Raw genomic sequence first — 23,154 nt, 5'->3', positions numbered from 1 at the left:
ACAAGAGGAAAGTGTCGATGGGGTGGTGAAAACTTACACTACAACTAGAAAAGCAGAACAGAATCAGGACTTTACCATCATTACCTTGTACAATCTATGTCATCATCCTCTTTATATAAAAAGATGAACAGGGCTTCCCTGGTGGCACAGTGGTTAAGAATCCGCCTACCAGTGCCGGGGACACGGGTTCGAGCCCTGGTCCGGGAAGATCCCACATGCCACGGAGCAACTAAGCCCATGCACTACAACTACCGAGCCTGTGGTCTAGAGCCTGCGAGCCACAACTACAGAAGCCCGTACACCTAGAGCCTGTGCTCCGCAACAAGAGAAGCCACTGCAATGGGAAGCCCACGCACCGCAACGAAGAGTAGCCCCTGCTCGCTGCAACTAGAGAAAGCCCATGTGCAGCAACGAAGACCCAACACAGCCAAAAATAAAAATAAAATAAATAAATTTATTTTTTAAAAAAAGGTGAACAAACAATATTGGAGGAAACTAAAATCTCAATGGCAATAGTTGCCTGTGAGTAAATGAGGACAAATGGATGTCTCCAAAATGGTTGCACTATGAAATAGCCTTTGTAAATTGGTTAATGAGAGAAGCAGGAAGCAAGAGTGCAGACAATTACAGAGTCGTGACAACTGAAAAATACACTGATTGAGAAGAGACAAAAACATGTTTTTCATAGTTTTTGAAGAGGTATGGAGACACTTTTTCAAATGTTTATAACACATTTATTCTCCTCATAGGTCCCATGTGACAAAGTTTGGATTAGACATTACAAATGGCTTCCAGTGGACTACTTGCCAGACTTTGTCATGGGAACCATCTGACGAGCAGAACAAAGTGCAAGTGCATAAGCAACTTCCAATGAGAACCTATGTATGGGCTTGGCCCAGGTATCTTGAAACCCTGGGAAGACCTAAATATAAACAAGTAAGTTTGCAGTGTGGACTGATTTGTGGTGGTACCAAGGTTGATGCTGATCTTGACAGGTGGACTTTTTCCAGGTACTGACCAAGATGTTAATGGTAGGTATAGGCATTAAGTGACCTAAAAATAGGACAGTACACTTATTTTGCAGACCTCTGATGATATACAAGCATGGAACCATTGGCCTGCCCTGAGGAGCTATCTGTCTCCCCTTGTGGCAGAAACTGCTATGAGCTCAGCACATAGCTAGACTAAACTTCTTAGCCTCTCTTGAAGTTGGGCAGAGCCATGTGCCAGAGTTCTGGCTAACAGGATGTGGATGGAAGTGATGGGTGCCAGTTCCAGGTCTGGTGCATGAAAAGCCTCCTGTGCAATACACGGCAGGCTCTTTCCCCACCCACTGGCTGAATGGAGAGGATTCTGAGAACCTAGAGGAAGTTAGAGCATGCCTTGGAAGAAGACCGTGAAATACTGCATAGGATTGACCACTACATTCCATACATCCCCACCCCTCCCAATCTATATTGTACTATGACCAGAACGATATATTTTTATTGGGCCAAACCGTTATATTGAAGTCATTTGTTATAACAATTAGCCTATCTTGACTAACACAACCCTATTTCCCAACTTTTTTCCTGGTCACAAGTAGGAAGAGAGACTAGGGTGAATTTCGGGAGTCTCAGTCCACAGCTACAGAGGATCAAGACAAAAGAAGGTATCAGAGACAAAGCTCAACATCAGGGAATATCACATTTAGTGGGATTCTGGAGTTAATTTTAAAGCTTAGGCATTCCCACAGAGCTGAAGCCATGCATGTGAGCCTCTGCTTATCTAACCAGTCCCTTCTGGACGTTTTCAAACTCTTGGGAGAACAGTGAATAACCATTTCCCGACCATAGTTATCATATGAACCCCCAATATAGTCTGTTCGATTTTATATGCTTAGGGTCTAGCCAGATAATACGACATTTAAAACCTGTTTTACTTTTGCTTTTTGCTAAACATGGTAATTAAGAAGAAAAAGAAAAAAATCAATTAGTAAGTAACTGTGTTTGAAGGTATATTTTTTATGTGATTATGCAAGGTTTGGTTGAGCCCAGTACTAATGGACAATTATGGGGGAGCCAACCAAGCACTGTGGCAAAAAATGAGGTCTTTTGGTGCTTGCCTGAAGATGTTATTGGGAAACTTTTGTTTACTTATCAGACTTTGGAAATTAAATCCTTCTTCAAGTAGCCTCGGGTCTTAAGGACAATAAATAAAGATGTGCTGACTGAAAACATTTTAAAAAACAACTTGTTATAGCTTTTAAAATAACAAGGGATAAATTCAGCTTAAAACAGGATATTCCAAAGTCATTTGGCCTGCTCAACAGAAACACCAAGCTTAAAAGCTGGATTCTATAGTTCATCTTTGTGCAGATGCTCTACCAAGTGAAATTTAGCAGGGGCCTGGGACAAGAGTCCTAGAAAATGCTAGATAGCTTCTACCTGTAAACCTGATCCCATTATAGGAAAGAGGCAATTGATCTCCCTATCCTGGGAGTGCAGAGAGAGAGGGATGAACTGGGAGAGAGTTAGGGCCCAGGGGGATGAAGAAGTAAGAGATTTAGGAGAAAGTCTCATTTTTTGTAAGAGTCCCTTAGGGCTGAGATGAAAGAGTTGGTCTTGGGATAGTACTTTTCTTTTCAAGAAATATATTCTACTGCCCTATTTTCAAGGGGTGCAAACTAAGCTATGATGATCCTTATCTCCTCCTGAAACTTCATCTTCTATCCATCTTCCCAAGGCGCTCCATTCCTTTGTCTTCCCACCTAAAATCCCTGGCTACAGTTAGATAGCCATGAGCAGACCTGGTACTTCTTGAAGCTCATCACCAGAGCTGTGTCAAAATCACGTAGGAATCCAGCAGACAAACAGGTGGGCTTAAGGAAATGTTGCTAAGGTATGGTTAGGCAACTGAGTATCCCCCTCAAGATAGGATCTGTTGATTAACACAGAGGATGTGCAACCTCCTTGTATATCCCCTAATCAGAGCCCTCAGGACTTGGCAGGAGTTCTTAAGGGATCTGTGTGGCCATGTAGAACTATGTTATATGAGTGCTTCCCAGCCTTTTCTCTCAATGATCTCATTTTTTCCCCCAAAGCTATATGCTTTGAAAGATTTTTAACTACTAAATAAATCACATTCATAAAGAAAATATATTAACTATTTATTAGGTACCAGGAATTGTATTAATGAGTGCTTTACATAGATCATCTAAAATCCTCAAGGAGTCTGAAAAATAGAAATGAATAGCCCCATTTTACAGATGAGTAAACTGAGGTTCAGAGATGTTAAATAAATAGCTCAAGTCTTATTGCTAGACACTCAAATTTTTTTTGGCCATACTGCATGGCTTGTGGGACCTCAGTTCCCTGACCAGGGACTGAACCTGGGCCATGGCAGTGAAAGCCTGGAATCCTAACCAATAGGCCACCAGGGAACTCCCTAGAGACTAAACTTTGCTTGGCCTTACCTCCATACCCACATTCTTTCCAACAGACTTTCTCTACCTTATAGACAACACACACAACCAACCAGAACTTCTTACTGTGAAGATACAGTCTTTACAATGAGTTAGTGTGGCATAATCTCCCCCCATCTTCCAGCCCCCTGCTTCCCCCAAGAATAAAGAAGCTTTGCATTACTTAGTCAATCTGTTCAGGCTTTATTGTGAATAAATATACAATGTCTTCAGACTTCCCTGGTGGTCCACTGGTTAAGAATCCACCTTCCAATGCAGGGGATGTGGGTTTGATCCCTGGTGGGGGAACTAAGATCCCACATGCTGCGGGGCAACTAAGCCCACAGGCCACAATTACTGAGCCCTCACGCTCTGGAGCCCATGGGCCACACCTAAAGAGCACACAAGCCACAATGAAGACCCAGCGTAGCCAAAAATAAATAAATTTTTTAAAAAAAGTATATATACATATATATATATGTATATGTATATATTTCTTCTAGGCTTTTTTGATGTATTGGACATGGTTCAAGTAATTTCATTACTATCCTTATAGAACTCTGAGATCCCAGAAAACCAGAATGGAAACTGGCAGTTAAAAACAAATGGAAATTGGACAGAGGGAGTTCTGAACACAGATCCAGGCACAGACCTCCTCTTCTGGGATTCTCCCACCCCTTTGATTCTATTGAGTATTCAGTGACATACCACTGGCTGGTGTGAAGCAGGGAATCCTTCGGGAACACAAAATTTGGTGGGAACTGGGGAGTCATTAAAGTATGCCAATCTAGAATGAGTGGCAAAAGAAGGGAAGAAAAAAGAAGAATGAGTGAAGAGGGAGAGGAACATGGAGAGAGGCAGAAGGAGGAGGAGGAAGGAAGAGAAAAGAAGAAAAGAAGGGAGGATATGTATAAAGAGGGGGGAAAAAAAAGAAGAGAAAAGGAAAAGAATGGATGACCGTTCACATTGTCTTTTCTTGTAACTACTGGTGAGGTCTTCATCACCAAATATAGTAACCCCCAATGGAGGTAATAGGCAAGTGTTGCTAGGTCCACCAGTAGTGCTATTGTGGAAGAACTATTTCCTCAAAGGGACCTTTACCACCTCCCCTACCCAACTGGTAACTTGGAAGCCAGAATCTTTGAAAATTACAGTATAAATGGAGAAAAAGGATATTACTAATTCCAGTAGTAAAATGAAAACTGTTAGTCCAGTATCCTAAGGTTAAGTTCTGTCCTGCTATGCAGAAAATTCACAACAACTCCCTTGTCTTTGTGCTAGCTGAAAAACAAAATAACAAAAACAAACAAGCAATAATAACAAAAAAACACCTCTGGGTATCCAGAAATACAGGGCAACCTTGAGCAAAGTTTAACTGACTTGGGTGCTTAATTGCTGTAAAATGAGAGTGTTTATTTGGAGATTTAAAAAATGACTCATTTTCCTTAGAAACCCAAATTCTTATTTTTAATAATGAAATCCTTTAACCTAGTTGCTTATATTTTCAACGGATTATTTAGTTTATGATAGCTAAAAGATAAGAGGTAAACATCAACCAAAGAGAATAGATGCATACTTTTTCCTCACTCTAGAATTTAAACAGTACTCAAGAAACATCTAAAGATCCGTCTATTCTGCATCCAAAGAAAATGCTCTTCCTTAATTTTTTACTCTAGAGTTTAAAGTGGGTTTTTTTTTGGCGGGGGGCGGGGAAGAATAGAAGGTGAAGGGAGAGTTATTTTAAAATGCCATAAAAGAGTCTTCTGTATTTGAACTCCCAAAATGTTCTGACTGTCTTTAAGAAGTGTTAGCAAAAAGATCTGTTTATTCATAGTTAAATTCTGGCTAATGACCAGTTTCAGAGTACCTTCTTCAGGGCCCAGTCTCTGCTAGACTTCATATTCCAGAACGTTCTGCCCTGATTGACCACCCTCAGAGATCAACATGAACTCCTGCATCTACTCCATAAAGAGGACAAAGCCTCAGTCTTAATCCTCTTATCCTTTACTCAGGATAAATGCTGTCTCCTAGGTGCCAGGCAACAACTCAGAGCCCCTTTATCTGAACATTCAAAGTAGGGATAATCATTTTAAAACAGTGCAAGTAGTCAAGCTCCCATTTTAAAAAACCCATTTTTAAATAGGCTGTCATCACCTTCACCCAGTGATCAGTATTAACTTCATTAGTAGTGAGACAACCAGACATTACGTAGGGCCTAATACGAGGCAGTAGGAAGTATACAGCATTACCCTATGAAGAATTCTTACCAGAATGTTTAACCTGATTCTTATCAAGCCTTGATCTAACTTTGAGCTTACAAGAAATACAGAGGACAGAAGAACAAGTTTAACAACACCATGAGAAAACAGACAAATCCCGCAGGTGGGACACTGTGCAGAACAATTAGCCCAGAATCGTCCAAAACTCAATGTCAGTGGGGGGTGGGGGGGTGGGAGGTGGTGGGATGAACTGGGAGATTGGGATTGACATATATACACTAATACGTACAAAATAGATAACTAATAAGAACCTGCTGTATAAAAAAATAAATAAAATTCAAAAATCAAAAAAAAAAAAGATTACTTAGAGATAATGGAGATAAATCAAAAATACAGTCAGCTAAAAGAGTTGAAAATGGATGCCTCTGCGAAAGTGGAAATGGGGGAAAAGGTACTGGACTGCCTTCTGTTTTTATAGAAAACCTTATAATACCTGTTATTTCTTTAAACCATGCATATGTATAACTTTTGTTTTTAAAAGAATATAAGTTTCCTGATGGCAGGGACCATGAGAGTCTTGTTCTATTAAAATCTCCAGTGCTCCACCTGAAGTAGGTGTTCAAAAAGTATTTGTTATTCAAGTAACTGAAGTCACTGTTCTTGAAGCTCTAAATGGCTCCTCGTAAGGCACAGCATTAAGATCACAATGCTTGTGATGCCTCCAGGGACTGCAGGCAGGGTCTGGCCCCTGCAAACTCCTCTCCCCGACTCTTCCTCTAGTGCCTCTTTCAGGTGCTCACATGCACATTGTTCCTTCCTGCCTCAGGAAATTTGCACATGCTGTTCCTTCTACCTAAAAAAGCTCTTCACTACCATCACCTAGTTCTCTCCATAAATCGGTTAGACTTCAGCTCAGATGTCACTTCCTCCAGGGGATCCTCCCTGTCTCCTCTCTCCCTCTCCTCACCAGCCTGATGGGGCCATGGTAGGCCTATCCCAGGATCCCCAAGGACCTTGTAGGTTATGTTAAGGCATTTACTCTTCTATCTAGAAGAGAATAGGGAGCCACCAAAGTGTTGCCAGCCAGGAAAGATAAGATCCAATATGCTGGTAGGTCTGGGGCTCAGAGAATTATGAACAGTAGCAAGCAGCTTACCTGGGACACAGATGACCCTTGCTCAACAAGCAGTGGCCTCATCCTACCTCCCCAGGGTACCCCAGTAATTCCCTATGGTAGTGTTTTCCAGAATGGGGCATGACTATCACCGGGGGCTCTAGGGATAATTTTAGTGGCATATAACCAAATATTTTTCAAAGATTAACATATTTATTTCAATGGGGATTCAAAAATAAAACTTGCATTCTAACCACCACCCCCCCCAAAAAAAGAATTCAATGTCATAAAAATAAAATGCATGTGGGTATGGTGTGAGGAGACAGGTCTAGATTAGGAGCCTTAAGAAACATAACAACCAGATAAAATATGTTTGAATTAACCATCTTTAAAAGTCATTTGGGAGGAGGGGGAAATGGAGAGTTATTCTTAAAGGGTATAGAGTTTGTTTGGCATAATGAAAAAGTTCTGGAAATAGTGGTGGTGATTACACAATATTGTGAATAGACAATGCCACTGAATTGGACACTTAAAATGGAAAGTTTTACAATATGCATATTTTGCCACATATTTTTTAAAAAGACATTTTGGGAACAAGTAGGGAATATTTGAATGTGGGTGGGTATTACATGCTATTGAGAAATTATAGGAATCATGTGAAGCGTGAGAATGGAACTGTGTTTACCTGATAAAGATGTGTTTATTATTTAGAGATAAATGTTGAAATATTTAGGAGGGAAACATATATGTTTCTATAACTTGCTTTAAATTACTTCAGCAAAAAAAAAAAAAAGAAAAAGGAAAAATGGAGAATATATGGAAAAATTTTAGCAATTGTTTGATCTAGATGGTAGATATTGGATGTTCATTATATTATTCTGATTCCTTCTATGTATTAGAATTTTGCAAAGGAGAAGGGAATCGTGAACAAATCACCTTTCTATAAGACACCACAAACGATGACTGGAGATCTGAATTGGAAATGTAAGTTACTCTAAGGTGATGCTCTCTGGAAGGCCAGACTTTCCAGGGTAAGGAGGTGGGTGGCACAGGAAGAGTGTTGGTGGTCAGAGTCACATAACCCTAATAGAGGTGTTACATATGAAAGGCAGCTGAAGAGAAAGTTCAAAAAGATGAAGAAAAAGTTTCAACCCAAAATGGGAGGGCAGGAAGTCTGTACAGAGAATCATTGCTCTCAGCTGTAACTGGTTTTCCTGTTACCCCTGTGTCCTTCTTTGGGGTTTGGGCTGCTTAATTTCACTGAAAGGTCAAACTGTTGCAGTTATGGGAGCTAAACAGAGAGGAAAAAGGATTGTTTTCACCAAAGACACTGCAGGTCATTTTCCTTCTACAAAACTATGCACCATAAAGCAAGTCACTAGGTTGTATCTCTTCTGTACAGTTTTGAAGTTCATCTCCATCCTCATTCTTCTTCGTGAACAGAACTTTAGTGTACCCTGACTAGAAATGCATTCAGAAGAGAAGGGAAGAAGACTTTGAAAAAAGAACCACCCAAGGCACTAATACAGTAAATGCATGGCTTCCCCTGCCTAAGATACCTGATAACATCTGCAAAGCACTTCATTTATACCAACAATTGTAACCTTGCCATAAAACACAAATTGCTTTAATAACTCTGCAATTTCTTTATGGGTTAAAATCTTACTCAGCTTCTTCTAATGGGTCTTTGATTTTCATGGAACTGTGAAACATTCTTACTCACCAAGGCATTCTGCTCAGGTTTGGTTTGACCCTGTCTTCTCCACTACCTGCATCTCTATACGTATCTCTGTCAGGAATCTTCCTCCAACTACAAGCTTAAAGGAGAGGAACATCAACCTTCTCTCTATCCTCTCCTTCCTATTCTGCAAGAGGAGACAGTACTCTAATTGCAGGCAGAGATCCACATTTACGGTGAGTAGGGTCACCGGGCCTTCTGCATCGCCCTTCTTCTCCCCCATCCCTTTCCTCCTTCGTGGTGGCCTCAGTGTTAGGAGGGCAATTCTCCCTCACACCATGAAGTTCAGCTATTTGGTTCTCCTACATTCTCTCAGATGCTCTCGACTGCTCTCTTATTACACACCCAGTGGAGGGTGATAAAATTGCAAGACTCAGGTTTGGGCTTAGGGCAAGGAAAAATGCCCCCTAATCTTCTATCTTGGCTATGAGATCTAGGCCAGTTTAACAGAGAGCTCTGCATTAGCATTTTAGGTGCAACCCGATTAACAAAATGTTACATTATTATTGACTCAACTGTCAGGGCTAACAGTGGTACCTGGGCTAAGCCTGGGTTTAGGCATTCTTTTATCCCTTGTCCTAATAATACCTTTATCTATCTATCTATCCATCCATCCATCCATTTATCCATCTATCTATCATCCATCTTTCTATATATATCTAACAGCTTTATTGACATATACATCACATACTATACAATTCACCCATTTAAAGTATACAGCTCAATATTTTTTAGTATTTTTACAGAGTTGTGCAAACATAACCACAGTCAATTTTAGAATATTTTATCACCCCCAAAAAGAAACCTTGTACCCATTAGCAGTCACTCCCCATTTCCTCCTAACCTCCTCCATCAAACCTCAGCAATTAGGCAATTGCTACTCTATTTTCTGTCTCTATAGATTTGCTTTTCTGGACATTTCATATAAATGGAATCAGGCCTTTTTCACATAGCATAATGTTTTCAAGGTTTATATCCATGTTGCAGTACTTCATTCCTTTTCATCGCCAAATAACATCTATTGTATGGATATACCATATTTTATTTAACCAGTCATTAGCTGAGAGACATTTGGGTTGTTTTCTCTCTTTCTCTCTCTCTCTTTTTTTTTTTTTTTGAGACTGGAACAGCACAATCTGTATTCAATGGCCAAAGAATGGAGAAGCAGGAACGTAGTTTGCAAATCAACTTCTCCAGATTGTTTCTAATTTTAGACTATTATGACTACTGCTGCTATGACCATTCATGTGCAGTTTTTGTGTGGACATATATTTTCATTTCTTTTGGTTGTATATGTAGGAGAGGAGTTGCTGGGTTATATAGTAACTCTATGTTATAGTCTTTTGAGGAGCTGCCAGACAGATTTCCAAAGTGGTGTATCATTTTACATTCCTACGAGGAATGTATGAAGATTCCAATTTCTCCACATCTTCATCAACCCTTAATACTATCTGTCTTTTTGACTATAGCTATCCTAGGGGGTATTAAGAGGTATCTCATTTTAGTTTTGATTTGTATTTCCTTGACAGTTAATGATGTTGAGCACCTCTTCATGTGCTTATTGACTGGCCTTTTGTATATCTTCCTTGAAAGAATGTTTATTCAAATTCTTTGTCCATTTTATTTTTTAGGGTATCAAATGTGATTGGCTTTAATTGTTTTTATAAGCAATTTAGGGTCTTCAGGATATATCCATTTTGGGAGGAAACCAGGTTGCTTTTGTAGAGCATGCCTGGTGTGGTCCTAAGATTGGTTCACATGGCTTTATTTACTTATTTTTTTAAAATTTTTACTGGAGTATAGTTGATTTTCAATGTTTTGTTAGTTTCAGGGGTGTGTGTGTGTGTGTGTGTGTGTGTATATATCTCCATTCTTTTTCAGATTCGTTTCCCATATAGGTTATTACAGAATATTGAGTAGAGTTCTCTGTGCTATACAGTAGGTCCCTGTTAGTTATCTATTTTATATATAGTAGTGTGTATATGTTAATCCCAATCTCCTAATTTATCACTTCCCCCATGTTTCCCTTTTGGTAACCATAAGTTTGATTTCAAGATCTGTGAGTCTGTTTCTGTTTTGTAAAAAAGTTCATTTATATCATTTTTTATTAGATTCCACATATAAGTGATATCATATGATATTTGTCTTTCTGTCTGACTTACTTCACTTAGTATGGTAATATCTAGGTCCATCCGTGTTGCTGCAAATGGCATTATTTTGTTATTTTTTATGGCTGAGTAATTCCATTGTATATATGTGCCACATCTTCTTTATCCATTCATCTGTCGATGGACATTTAGGTTGCTTCCATGTCTTGGCTATTGTAAACAGCGCTGCAGTGAACACTGGGGTGCATGTATCTTTTTGAATTATAGTTTTCTCTGTATATATGCCCAGAAGTGGGATTGCTGGATCATATGGTAGTCCTGTATTTAGTTTTTCAAGGAACCTCCATACTGTTCTCCATAATGGTTATACCAATTTACATTCCCACCAGCAGTGTAGGAGGGTTCCCTGTCCATTTTAAAATTGGGTTATTTGTCCTATTATTGAGTTGTAAGTGTTCTTTCTATATTTCTAGACATAATCTGTTTTTTCTTTCGTTACCTATGCCTTTGGTATCATATCCAAGAGATCATTGCCAAATCCAATGTTGTAAAGCTCTGTCCTGTTTTCTTCTAAGTGTATAGTCACTTTTATATGTTGCTGGATTCAGTTTGCTAATATAATGTTGACAATTTTTATTCATAAGAGATATTGTTCTGTACTTTTCCTGTGATGTCTGGCTTTGGTATCAGGGTAATACCAGCCTCAAAGAATGAGTTGGAAGTGTTACTTCCTCTTCTATTTTTTGGAAGAGTTTGTGAAAATTTTGTATTAATTCTTTAAATTTTGGTAAAATTCAGCAGTGACCTCATCTGGGCCTGACCTCTTCTTTGTGGGAAGTCTTAAATTCCTAACTCAATCAGTTTATTTGTTACAGATTTATTATGATTTTCTGTTCTTCTTGCATAGTTTGTGTAGTTGTTTTTTTTTTTTTTCAATTTATTTATTTTACGCTGCATTGGGTCTTTGTTGCTGGCACAGGCTCTAGGCATGCGGGCTTCAGTAGTTGTGGCTCATGGGCTCCAGAGCGCAGGCTCAGTAGTTGTGGCGCACGGGCTTAGTTGCTCCGCGGCATGTGGAATCTTCCCGGACCAGGGCTCGAACCCGTGTCCCCTACATTGGCAGGTGGATTCTTAACCACTGTGCCACCAGGGAAGTCTGTAGTTTCTGTCTTTCAAAGAATTGGTCCATTTTATACAAGTTATCTAATTTATTGGCGTACAATTGTTCATAGTATTCGCTTTTTTATCCTTTTTATTTTTGTGGAGTTGGTAGTAGTGTCCTCTTTTATTTCTTTTTTTTTTTTAATTAATAGCTACTTTATTTATTTATTTATTTTTGGCTGTGTTGGGTCTTCTTTTTGTGTGAGGGCTTTCTCTAGTTGCGGCAAGCGGGGGCCACTCTTCATCGTGGTGTGGGGGCCACTCTTCATCGCGGTGCACGGGCCTCTCACTATCGCAGCCTCTCTTGTTGTGGAGCACAGGCTCCAGATGCGCAGGCTCAGTAGTTATGGCTCACGGGCCTAGTTGCTCCGCGGCATGTGGGATCTTCCCAGACCAGGGCTTGAACCCGTGTCCCCTGCATTGGCAGGCAGATTCTCAACCACTGCGCCACCAGGGAAGCCCCTCTTTTATTTCTGATTTTAGTAATTTGAATCTTCTCTCTTTTGTTCCTTGGTCAGTCTAGCTAAAGGTTTGTCATTTTGTAGATCTTTTCAAAGAACCGGCTTTTGGTTTTGTTCATTTTCTCTATTGTTTTTCCTATCCTTTGTTCCATTAATTTCCACTCTAATCTATTTCCTTCCATCTGCTTGATTTGGGTTTAGTTTGCTCTTCTTTTTCTAGTTTCTGAAAATGGAAGAATAGGTTATTGATTTGAGATCTTTTTTCTTTTTTTTTTTTCTTCAATATAGGCATCTACAGCTATACATTTCTTTCTAGGTACTGCTTTGGTACATTCCATAAGTTTTGGTATGTTTTGCTTCCATTTTCATTCATCTCAAAGTATGTTCTAATTTCCTTTGTAATTTCTTTTTTGATCTATCGGTTATTTAGGAGTGAATTGTTTAATATCCACATATTTGTGAATTTACCAAATTTCCTTGTCTTACTGATTCTAATTTATTTCCATTGTGGTCAGAAGTCATGTTTTGTATAACTTCAAATCTTTTAAATTTATTAGGGCTTGTTTTATAATCTAGAATATAATCTATCCTGGAGAATAGTCCATATTCATCTGAGAAGAATGTGTATTTTGCTGTTGGTGGTTGGAGCATTTTATAGATGTCTGTTAGGTCTAACTGGTTTATAGTTTTGTTACAAACCGAATAATACACTGTCATAATTATTCATTAATATAATTTTATGTCATTTTTTAAGGTTGAGAAAAGAAAGGAAAGCAAGTTATATTTAGAGTTTTTTATGTCACCTTCTTATTTACCAATTATGGCTCTCTTCATTTGTTCCTGCAGATTTGAGTTACCATCTTGTAACTCATTTCTTATTCCACTACAGCTTTGTTCCCACCCACCTCCATTGTACTGTCATTATCAAATATGTTCTTTTATACAGCTGCTTTCTAGATCATTTAAGAGAAAAAAGGGAGAAAAATATATACTGATATATACTGTCTTTTATAATTACATAATTATATTTACTAGTGCTCTTTGGTTTTTTGTGTGGATTTGAGTCAGCTTGAAGAACTTCCTTGTTTCTTGTAACTCTAGCTAGCAGTGAATTCTCTCAGATTTTGTTTATCTGGGATTGTCTCTGTTTCACTTTCATTTTTGAGAAATAGTTTACTGGATAAAAGATTCCTATTTGACAGGGATTTTCCCCTCAGCATTTTGAATATGGCATCTCACTGGTTTCTAGCCTCCATTGTTTCTGGTGAGAAGTCAATTATTAATCTTATTTGGGTTCCCTTGTTTGTAGTGTGTTGGGTTTTTTTCTTGCTGTTTTCTAGATATTTACTTTCAGCGTTTTTACTATGATGTGTCTGAATGTGGATCTCTTTGTGTTTATTCTACTTGGGATTAGTTGAGCTTCTTGGATGTGTAGATTAATGTTTTTCATCAAATTTCAGAAGTTTTCAGCCATTATTTCTTTAAATACTTTTCTGCTACTCTCTTTCTCTTTCTCCTTCTGGTACTCACATTGTGCATGTGTTGATGTGCTTAATGATTCTCACATTCCTCTGAAGTTCTGTTCATATTTCTTCATCCTCTTTTCTCTCTGTTTTTGAGATCAAATAATATCTATCTATCATCTATCTATCTATCTTCAAGTTTGCTGATTCTTTCTTATACCAGTTCAAATATACTGCTGAGCCCCTCTAGTGAATTTTTTTTCTATTATCACAGTTTTCAAGTTCAGGATATCCATTAGGTTCTTTTAAAAACAATAATAATTTCCATCTCTTTATTGATTATCTTATGAGAGATTGTTACTCTACCTTCTTTTGATTCGTTTTTTTTTTTAATTATTAGCACCTTTAATTATTTATTTATTTATTTATTTATTTATTCATTGGGCTGTGTTGGGTCTTCGTTTCTGTGCGAGGGCTTCCTCTAGCTGCGGCAAGCGGGGGCCACTCTTCATCACGGTGCGCGGGCCTCTCACTATCGTGGCCTCTCTTGTTGTGAAGCACAGGCTCCAGATGCGCAGGCTCAGCAGTTGTGGCTCACAGGCCTAGTTGCTCCGCGGCATGTGGGATCTTCCCAGACCAGGGCTCGAACCCGTGTCCCCTGCATTAGCAGGCAGATTCTCAACCACTGCGCCACCAGGGAAGCCCTCTTTTGATTCTTTAAGCATGGTTTTCTTCAGTTCTTTCAATATATTTATGATAGCTGCTTTGAAGTCTTTGTCTGCTAAGTTGGATATCTGGGCCCTCTCACAGGGAGTTTCTGTTGATGGCTTTTTTCCTCCCATGTATGGGTCACATCATACTTTCCTGTTTCTTTGCATGTCTCATAATTTTTTTGTTGAACACTGGACATTTTAGATAATATATTGTAGCAGGTCGGGATACTGATCCCCTCATTTTTCTGAACTGTTCAGAATTTGGGTTCTGAACCAAGTATGATATGAAGACTAAATTGGAGGTGAATTTGAGGTAAAGGTACTGATAGATCACTCCTGACCAGATGAAAACTTCACAGAGAATCTCTGAGAACCATCTCCCTTATGCACTCCAAGCACAGAATACCAGCAGATACTAGTAAAAATAAACCACTAAACCAGGTATCAGGAAACAAGTGTACTAAATCTTAGCTCTCTTCTTGGATTTCTAGGTGACGCAGAGTAAGCCAGTCAACCTCTTCTGAGCTCCAGTTCCCTGGAATAGCATATTGTGTTCAAGTATTTGTCTCACCACTGGACCCCAAATAGGGCATGTAGTTTAGATTGTATTTATGGTGGAGTGATTTTCACGAAATCTTCCCTATTCTTTTTCCATCCTGCTATTTCTTGTGACTGACATCATGCATCTGGGAAGTATCTGCCTGGGCTTTGAGAGTTATTGCTGCTTTGGATTTGTGAACTGCAGATTGAGTCTTGTCTAATAAGCATCATGTTGTAAACACCTTGAACTTGTTGGATGAAGAAAGGAAATCACAAAGTTTATCCCTACCCTCACTAAATGTTTTAATTTGTGAAAGAAAAGGCAGTAGGAAACTTGGAATTTCCGGTTCTGATCTTTTGGTCCTAGTCTACTGTTCCAAGCCAGAATCATGTCTCATCCTCCCCAGGCACTATTATTTTTGGTCACTTAAAATGAAGTTGTTCCTAGACAGTTCATCTTCCAGCTATCTTTGGAACAAAGTTTGCCTCCAGTAACATCTTTACAAGGGCCTGTGGCCCTGACTTACTTTTTACTGACTTCTTAATAAGCACTGCCACAAGCCATTTGAATACGTTGGAGATCAAGATTAGTAAGTCCCATCAGTCATTAAGGTGGTTAAAATCGGTCTCCCTCCAGAGATTAGATTTAACAAGCTCATCCACAGGGCGAGGACTCTTTGGCCAAAAAACCCCAGATCTAAATTGAAAGCGACTGACCAAACCAAGATCAAGCTAGTTTTCTTACTTGCAGCAGCCAAACTATTGTCCTGACTGGTAGGCAGAGTTTTCACAGCACAATAAAGTTGTTAAAAAACATCTGGGGCCCAATAGGGAATCATTGCTTAATGGTTATAGAGTTTTTGTTTTGGATGATGGTAAAGTTTTGGAAAGAGATAGTGGTAACGGTTACACAAGATTATGTATATACTTAATGCCACTGAATTGTACATTTAAAAATGGTCAAAATAGTCAATTTCATGTTATGTATATTTTACCACACACACACACACTCCTTGGGGCCCCACTGCTGCTGGCTCTCTGTCCAGAATGTTCCTCAAGTTGTTTAATAATAACATCTAATCTGAGGCTTTGCCAGCACCTGAGGTTCCTGAAGAGCTCCAAAGATTTCCTGAGTATTACTGCCAACAGCATGGCAAACGGAAAAAAAATTAACTTCCCATATCTTTGCCTGTTTCCCCAGAAACTTGGAAATAATATGTAGCTACTTAGAGTCCAGGGGTGCAGAAAGGCTTAAGAAGGGTGTATGTACATTTGGAGTTAGTCTGAGTTGGCATCCACTTCTGTGTACCCTCATTAAGTGGTACCTGAAATAACTAGCAGGATCATTAAGTGGCTTACGCTAATCCTTCTAAATTGTTAGACTTAATCTAGAATTATGATGATATAACCCCAGTTAACTGCCAATAGTTTTGAACATCCTTTTCTGATTGACTATGTCTTTTTCCTGTTTATCTGTTAGGCCACTGCAGCCCTGTGACCCAAGGCTCTGGAATGGATCAGCCCTCCTACTCACTCCCTCCTGCACACACCGCGTCTCCATGGAAACAGCTTGTCAGGCCCTGTTTGGCTGCAGGTTCTGAAGACCTCTCATCAGCAGCCCCAGTCCTGCACAGATTCAGTCTTAATAAGCCAGGCTTCTAAGGAGGAACTTGTACTAGGAGGCCCATCCTCTCTAGCTGGTGAGGTCTGGAATTGTCCTTAAGTCTCCTTTGGGGTATACCTGGGGAGTCCTGAATGTCACTGAGTGGCCCTGACCTTCCAACACTGATATTCAGGTCAATGGCAGGGTTTCCATCCTAGGTTCCTGCTTCAACCTGAACTCATCATCTCCTTCCAGCAAGCCTTCTGCTCCCATCATCTCTCCCCACCCACCAAAGGTGAAAGTCATTCTGAGCTCTACAGGCCCCACCTGTGGCTAATCACCAAGGTCAGTTGGTAACTACTTTTGTATCACTCAACCTCATCTTTCTTGCATCCCTATTGCCTCTGCTATAGTTCAGGCCCACATTATTTTTTTCTTCAATTACTGCAAGATCCTCCAACCTGGTCCTCCTACTTCTATACTTGCTTTCCTTACATCCAATCTCCATATTACAACCAGTGAGAAAACTTCCTAAAAAAACAGATCTGACACGTCCTTCTCCCACAGAAAGTCAGTGGTTCCCATTGCCCTCAGGATAGAACTTAGACCCTCTTACATACACACAAGATTACACCTTTAATCTGACCCCTGCTCACCTCTCTAGGATCATCTCTTGCCCCTTCCCCTGCATATTCTGATGTTGGCCACACCAAACCACTTACCTTCTCCAATGAACCACCTGTTCTCTCTTGCCTCTGTGACTTTTCACTGTTGCCTCCTTCACCTGGAGTGTCCCTTCTCCATGCCCCACTCCCCCCATAAACCTTTCACATTCTTGGGGAAGCTTTTCCAACTGTCAAATCTTAAGTGCCTCTTCTATGTTCTCTTAGAGCTCCTATGTTTACTCCCTTTCTGCTGAACTGTCAACTCCCTGAGGGCAAGGAATATGCCAACCTCTAGTTCAGTGCCTAATATATTCACTCAAATGTCTGTTGTATATGTGAAAGAATAAAGACTAAACCTCTGGAATAAAAATGCCACCACATGCTAATTACAAGTATCCTTTTCCAGAGTCTTCTGTTGTCGGGCATCATTCATCCATCAGATCGGATCAGGCATTTGCTACACTGCCAGGACACTGCGACTTGGACTGCTGGCCACTGTCCTTGGGGGTACATCTACAAATGGGTCAGTTGCCCCAGTTCACTCTGGCTAGTTCTGGTTGCCTCTTTTTTGTTAGTCACTGGGGAGGTCCCTGCCGGCCTCGTGGCTGAACCCTTGTGGCCTCAGTCAGCAGCTGGAGAGCCATTCCTAAGAGCTGAGATAGTGACTCAGCCCTTCTCTCATTACCGAGGGAAGATTCCTTTCTCACTGGTTATGCAATGTCACCCAGGCTATGTTTTCATTAGTGGAGTCCAAACTTTGGAATCATGGTAAGAGGAGAAAATAGCAGTTAATCTCAGGAATAGATAAGATCTGTCATGTTTCTGCAGGAGAGATTTTCTTTTTTTCTCTTTTTGTTTTTGGTGGGTCATGGGTGGGTGAAGGAGGTGGTAAGGAACCTGTGTTCATATATAAAGAAATAAATCAAAGGAGGAGTTGGATGTATACGATGCTTTTGCTCAGAGAGTTCAATGGATTATCTGGGAAAGAAGCCAGAAAAAGAGAGACTTCTCATCAGAGGTAGGTGCCCACCCATGTATGTAAAAGAACATTTAGCCCTAAGCCCTGTTCCATTCATTTTTTCCTAAATCAACACATCTCTCATCTCCCAGTAATGAGAAACCAGTCAACTTTTTGCTGTGGACCTGGATGAAATGAAAAAAAAGAATGGATTTTGCTTCAAACTGGGTTCCCTTGATTGCAGTGTAAGGCTTACACAGAAGAGTAAGGACGCTAGGAAGAGGAAGTAGCAAAGCAAAGGCACAATCTCACCTTCTCCCCTGCAGTAAGAAAGTAAAAGATCCATTAGATGAGAAAATGTATGTGAAAGCACTTAGCACAGTGCTTGGCAAATGGATGGGATTCAATAATATTGACTCTTTATTTTATCTATGCTCGGTGTAGAGACTCATAAGGCAGATTTTGTGTAGGAAGAATATAGGGGGAACCAGTGGGAGTGTGGGAGTATGCTCTACCTGGATGATAGTTAAAATTTTGCTGTTAGAGTTTCTTTCCTTTGACTGTATCAAAAAACAAACACCAACTAGAGGCAAAAGACATTGTCTTCAGACATTTCTATTTCTGTTTTACTATTAATGGTTCATTATATTCTTTCTGTCTTGTCTGTCTTTTTTTTTTTTTCAGGCAGTAATGGAGAGAACTTAAAGGCATTAAACATCATAGATGAGGGTGGAAGTACACGTTTTCTGTTTCTTTAAGCTAGACAAAAACCTAACAGTCTGAATTGGAATACTATCACTCATAACTTCTACTATATAAATTAATAATTTTAACAAGTATAACGTTCTAGTGGACATGAGACAGTTAATGTAGAGACCAAGGAACAACTGGGTCATTTGCCTCAGTACTGAGGTAGTTTCTTAATTGGACGTGTTAGGAGTGGTAGAAGATCTCGTCTGTTGACAACTTAGAAAGTTGCAGTTGAGGAGGCAAAAGGAAAACAGAAATCATAAGCACTTTTACACATATGTAGTTGTTAATAGGCAGCTTCTAACTCTATGTATGTTCGTGTTACTAAAACCTAGAACAGCACTCAAAGTACTTGTAAGTGCTCAACAACTGTTTGTTTAACCAAAACCAAACTAAAAGCAAAACAAAGTGAAACAAACAAAACTGGTACTTGTTAACATCAGTCAGCTATGTCCTACTCTAGGTTCAATAATACTATCAGATTAATATAAACTCTGAAACCAAAGTAACCATGTCCTATGATTGTATAGCATCATCCCACATGTATTTCCTTTCCATACTCAACAGTTCTATACTCAACATACACTCAATATGTAGTCTTTATTGCCTCCATTTACAGGTAAAGGAACCATGTCATAACAGGTAAAGGGGCTTGCTCAGATAAGCAAGAAAATTAATGTTAACCTAGAGTCTAAGATTCTTAACTCCAAAGTGAATAGACAAAATTAAAAGACAAAAAAATCCTTTATTAGGGGCAAAGAGATCCTCCTTAATATTTTAATAAAGAACTATCACAACTCAATAATGAAAAGACAAAGATCCTAATAGAAAAATTGGCAAAGTACACAAACTAACAAATCATAAAAGGAGATCTCTGTAGTAATCAAAGAAATACTTTATTGTTAATCAGGCTCTGCTTAAAACGTGAGTTCAGAGATCGCTGGTAAAATGGCCTAGACTAGATTTCAGAACAAAGGTTAAAGATAAATGGGCCTTGGGGCTTCCCTGGTGGCGCAGTGGTTAAGAACCTGCCTGCCAACGCAGGGGACATGGGTTCGAGCCCTGGTCCGGGAAGATCCCACATGCTGCAGAGCAACTAAGCCAGTGCACTACAACTACTGAGCCTGCGCTCTAGAGCCCGCAAGCCACAACTACTGAAGCCCGCATGCCTAGAGCCCATGCTCCGCAACAAGAGAAGCCACTGCAATGAGAAGCATGTGCACTGCAACAAAGAGTAGCCCCCGCTCACCACAACTAGAGAAAGCCTGCGTGCGCAGCAACGAAGACTCAATGCAGCCAAAAATAAATAAATAAAATAAATAAATTTATAATAAATAAATAAATGGGCCTTGGACTTTCCTGGTGGTGCAGTGGTTAAGAATCCGCCTGCCAATGCAGGGGACACGGGTTCGAGCCCTGGTCCAGGATGATCCCACATGCTGCAGAGCCACTAAGCCCGTGCACCACAACTACTGAGCCTGAGCTCTAGAGCCCACAAGCCACAACTGCTGAGCCCGCGTGCTACAACTACTGAAGCCCATGCTCCTAGAGCCCATGCTCCACAACAAGAGAAGCCACCACGATGAAAACCCCATGCACCGCAACGAAGAGTAGCCCCCGCTCGCTGCAAGTAGAGAAAGCCCGCGTGCAGCAACGAAGACCCAACACAGCCAAAAATAAATAAATAAAATAAATAAATTTATAATAAATAAATAAATAAATGAGCCTTTTCCTTGCCCTAATCCCAATTTGAGTTTTGCAGTTTTAATACCTTCCACTGGGAGTGAAGACATGAGAAAGCCAAAAGCATTGGGAAGAACAGATCAGCATTGTCTGGGCCTCACAGATAATTATCAGCAGCTGAGGAGAAGGAATTCATAGGGCAGCATCCCAGAGCCTGTGGGCCCCCGATGTTCCTCAGGGACAGAGTCAAGCCTTGTCTCGTTCTATGAAGAGCCCTGTAGTCTTGCTCCTCAAACTGTGGTTCGTGGGCAGCAGCGGGGACATCTCCCCGGAGCTTACGGAAATGCCGAACCTCGAGCCCTGACTCCAGGCCTCTTGAATCAGAATCTGCATTTTAGCAAGTTTCCCAGGTAACATACACACACAGTGAAGCTCGAAAAGCATTGCCCTGGGGGGCGTGGCTCAGGGTCTGCTCATTGCAGGTGCTCAGTAAATGCATGCCCACTGAATGAAAGACTGGACAGGGTGATCTCTGCGGTCCCTTTCAAAAGTAAATCATCTGATTTACTGAAAACTAGTCACTATCCAGTTGAGTAAAGTATCAACCATTTTACAAAGGGCTTTAAGTAGATTAATGAATTAATACTGGTGTTTTGGTGTTGACGTTTTCTACAGTGAATTCAGAGTTTATTATCAGTATCATTTTACTAGGCTTCTTTATATGCCCAGGAGGCACCAACAAGGCATAAATCCTTCTCTTTTGTCCTCTCTGGTCTACCTCTCACAAAAAGGAAAGAATTGGGAATGTAAAATAGAATGAGTAGAAATGAGAGCAAGTCTGAAAATGCTGGAGAAGAGAATGCCCACCAATGTAAGGACATTGCTCTTTTATCTGCCTTTCCAGTAGTGGAGTCTCTAAGCTTTCACCTTGTACCATATGGGCATGTGTGTGGAGGAAGTGGTGGTGAGGAGGGAAAGAAGAGACAAGGAAGAGAAAGAAGGGACCAAGAATTAAGGACCCCTGTGCTGTCCAATGAGCTGACACAGGCAAAGGTACCAAATCTGGCCATTAAAGTGCATCTGAAGCAACTGTGTGCACCATCATCATTATTGTCATTATCATCATTTTTAGTTCTACTTGCTGTCTGCCAACCTCTTCACAGAGCAGACCATCTTAATAGTGACCCAGCCCATAGCTTCAAGGTTGTCCACAGACCTGATGCTGCCAGAAAACCAGTTACAAGAAGGGAGACGAAAGGGATCCAGAGAATGGAGAGGAATTCTGAGTTCCATTAATGAGTGAGGTGACTCACGGCTGACTCAGACAAACGAAGACAAGCCTGGAGAGGGGAGACGGTGGGGGGCAGACCTCAAAGGAGCCCTGCCAAAATGTTCAAATGGGAGCTAGGAGGCCAGGGACACGGTGTTATTTAGAGAGCAGCCTGCAGCTCTGGTGTTGAAGGGAGGAGCGGATCTGAAAACAGAGGGAGAAAATTGCATTTGAGGCCAAAAACTGAGTTGTGACTCTGTAGCTTTCCGTGCTTTGACAAATGTGTAACATTCTCTGGTGACATTGACCTGCTCCTTGGAAAATCTTAGAATACTAACTCAATAGGAATTAATTGTCATCAGTTTCCTGGGGAGTAGAGGTAAATCAGGTACCACTCTAATTTTTCTAATGATCTCAGTGAGAAAAATAAGCCTCTTTCTTTAGTATTTTACATTTGGAGAACACTGTGATCCAACCTGTGCTTATAGATGATAGATTTTTTAAAAAACTTGAACATACGACTAAAGCATCTTCTCTCTGATTAATGGCTAATTGAGGTTTCAGTTTGAAGATTCCAAAGTTAAATACTGTTATGAAGGTTCACAACTGCATTTTCCTATATGGACTGTACTGAAATGATATGTCTCACCACACACTATATCTAGGTCCCCTAAAGCAGGCGTCCCCAACCCTGCCAGTACTGGTCTGCAGCCTGCTAGGAACTGGGCCACACAGCGGGAGGTAAGTGGCGGGCAAGCAAGCGAAGCTTCATCTGCCGCTCCCCATTGCTCCCCATCACTCACATTACCACCTGAAACATCCGCCCCTCCGTCTGTCGAAAAATTGTCTTCCACGAAACTGGTCCCTGGTGCCAAAAATGTTTGGGACCATTGCCCTAAAGATCATGCATTTGCGAGATGGCTAGATGTAGGTATAGACTACTTGGGTGACATGGTTTTTCTCTGTGTACTAAAAAACCCACACAGAGATCAAACCCATGACCTCAGCCTCATTAAGACAATGCAAACCAACTGAGCTATCTAAAAATAATTTTGGTCGATTACATATTTATATATGATTTGATGACTATTGTGTCAAATGTACTTCACCAGAATTGCACGATGGTGGAAGAGACAGGGGTTCTTTGCCAGCTTGGCCACCCGTGAACTTTCACTAAGGTGAAAAATAAGTTGCTCCAAACGCAGAATTTTTCAACTTTGCCTGCCCCCAACAGGCGGCAATGGCAGTTGGATGCAGTTGTTTTAG

At 40.4% G+C, this 23,154-nt stretch overlaps 2 protein-coding genes across 2 annotated transcripts in view; one reads left to right on the top strand and one right to left on the bottom strand.

Annotated features, from left to right (window-relative positions):
• The window catches only part of MKLN1 (muskelin 1), a 333,033-nt gene that overhangs the window by 214,740 nt on the left and 95,139 nt on the right, over positions 1-23,154 (bottom strand). The gene's annotated exons all lie outside the window — the stretch shown is intronic.
• Positions 1-23,154, top strand: part of LOC309666065 (uncharacterized protein) — a 92,044-nt gene that overhangs the window by 34,862 nt on the left and 34,028 nt on the right. The window contains exons 3-6 of the mRNA XM_082473190.1: positions 750-936; positions 7,675-7,759; positions 16,440-16,907; positions 17,634-22,629. Coding sequence (XP_082329316.1) covers positions 871-936; positions 7,675-7,759; positions 16,440-16,621 — 333 coding nt within the window. The 5' untranslated portion in view covers positions 750-870 and the 3' untranslated portion in view covers positions 16,622-16,907; positions 17,634-22,629. The remainder of the gene's footprint in view (positions 1-749; positions 937-7,674; positions 7,760-16,439; positions 16,908-17,633; positions 22,630-23,154) is intronic.

Source organism: Balaenoptera physalus, assembly GCF_965194825.1.
Source record: "Balaenoptera physalus genome assembly, chromosome: 8".
Taxonomy (NCBI): Eukaryota; Metazoa; Chordata; class Mammalia; order Artiodactyla; family Balaenopteridae; genus Balaenoptera; species Balaenoptera physalus.
This window is presented reverse-complemented; position numbering and strand designations above follow the sequence as displayed.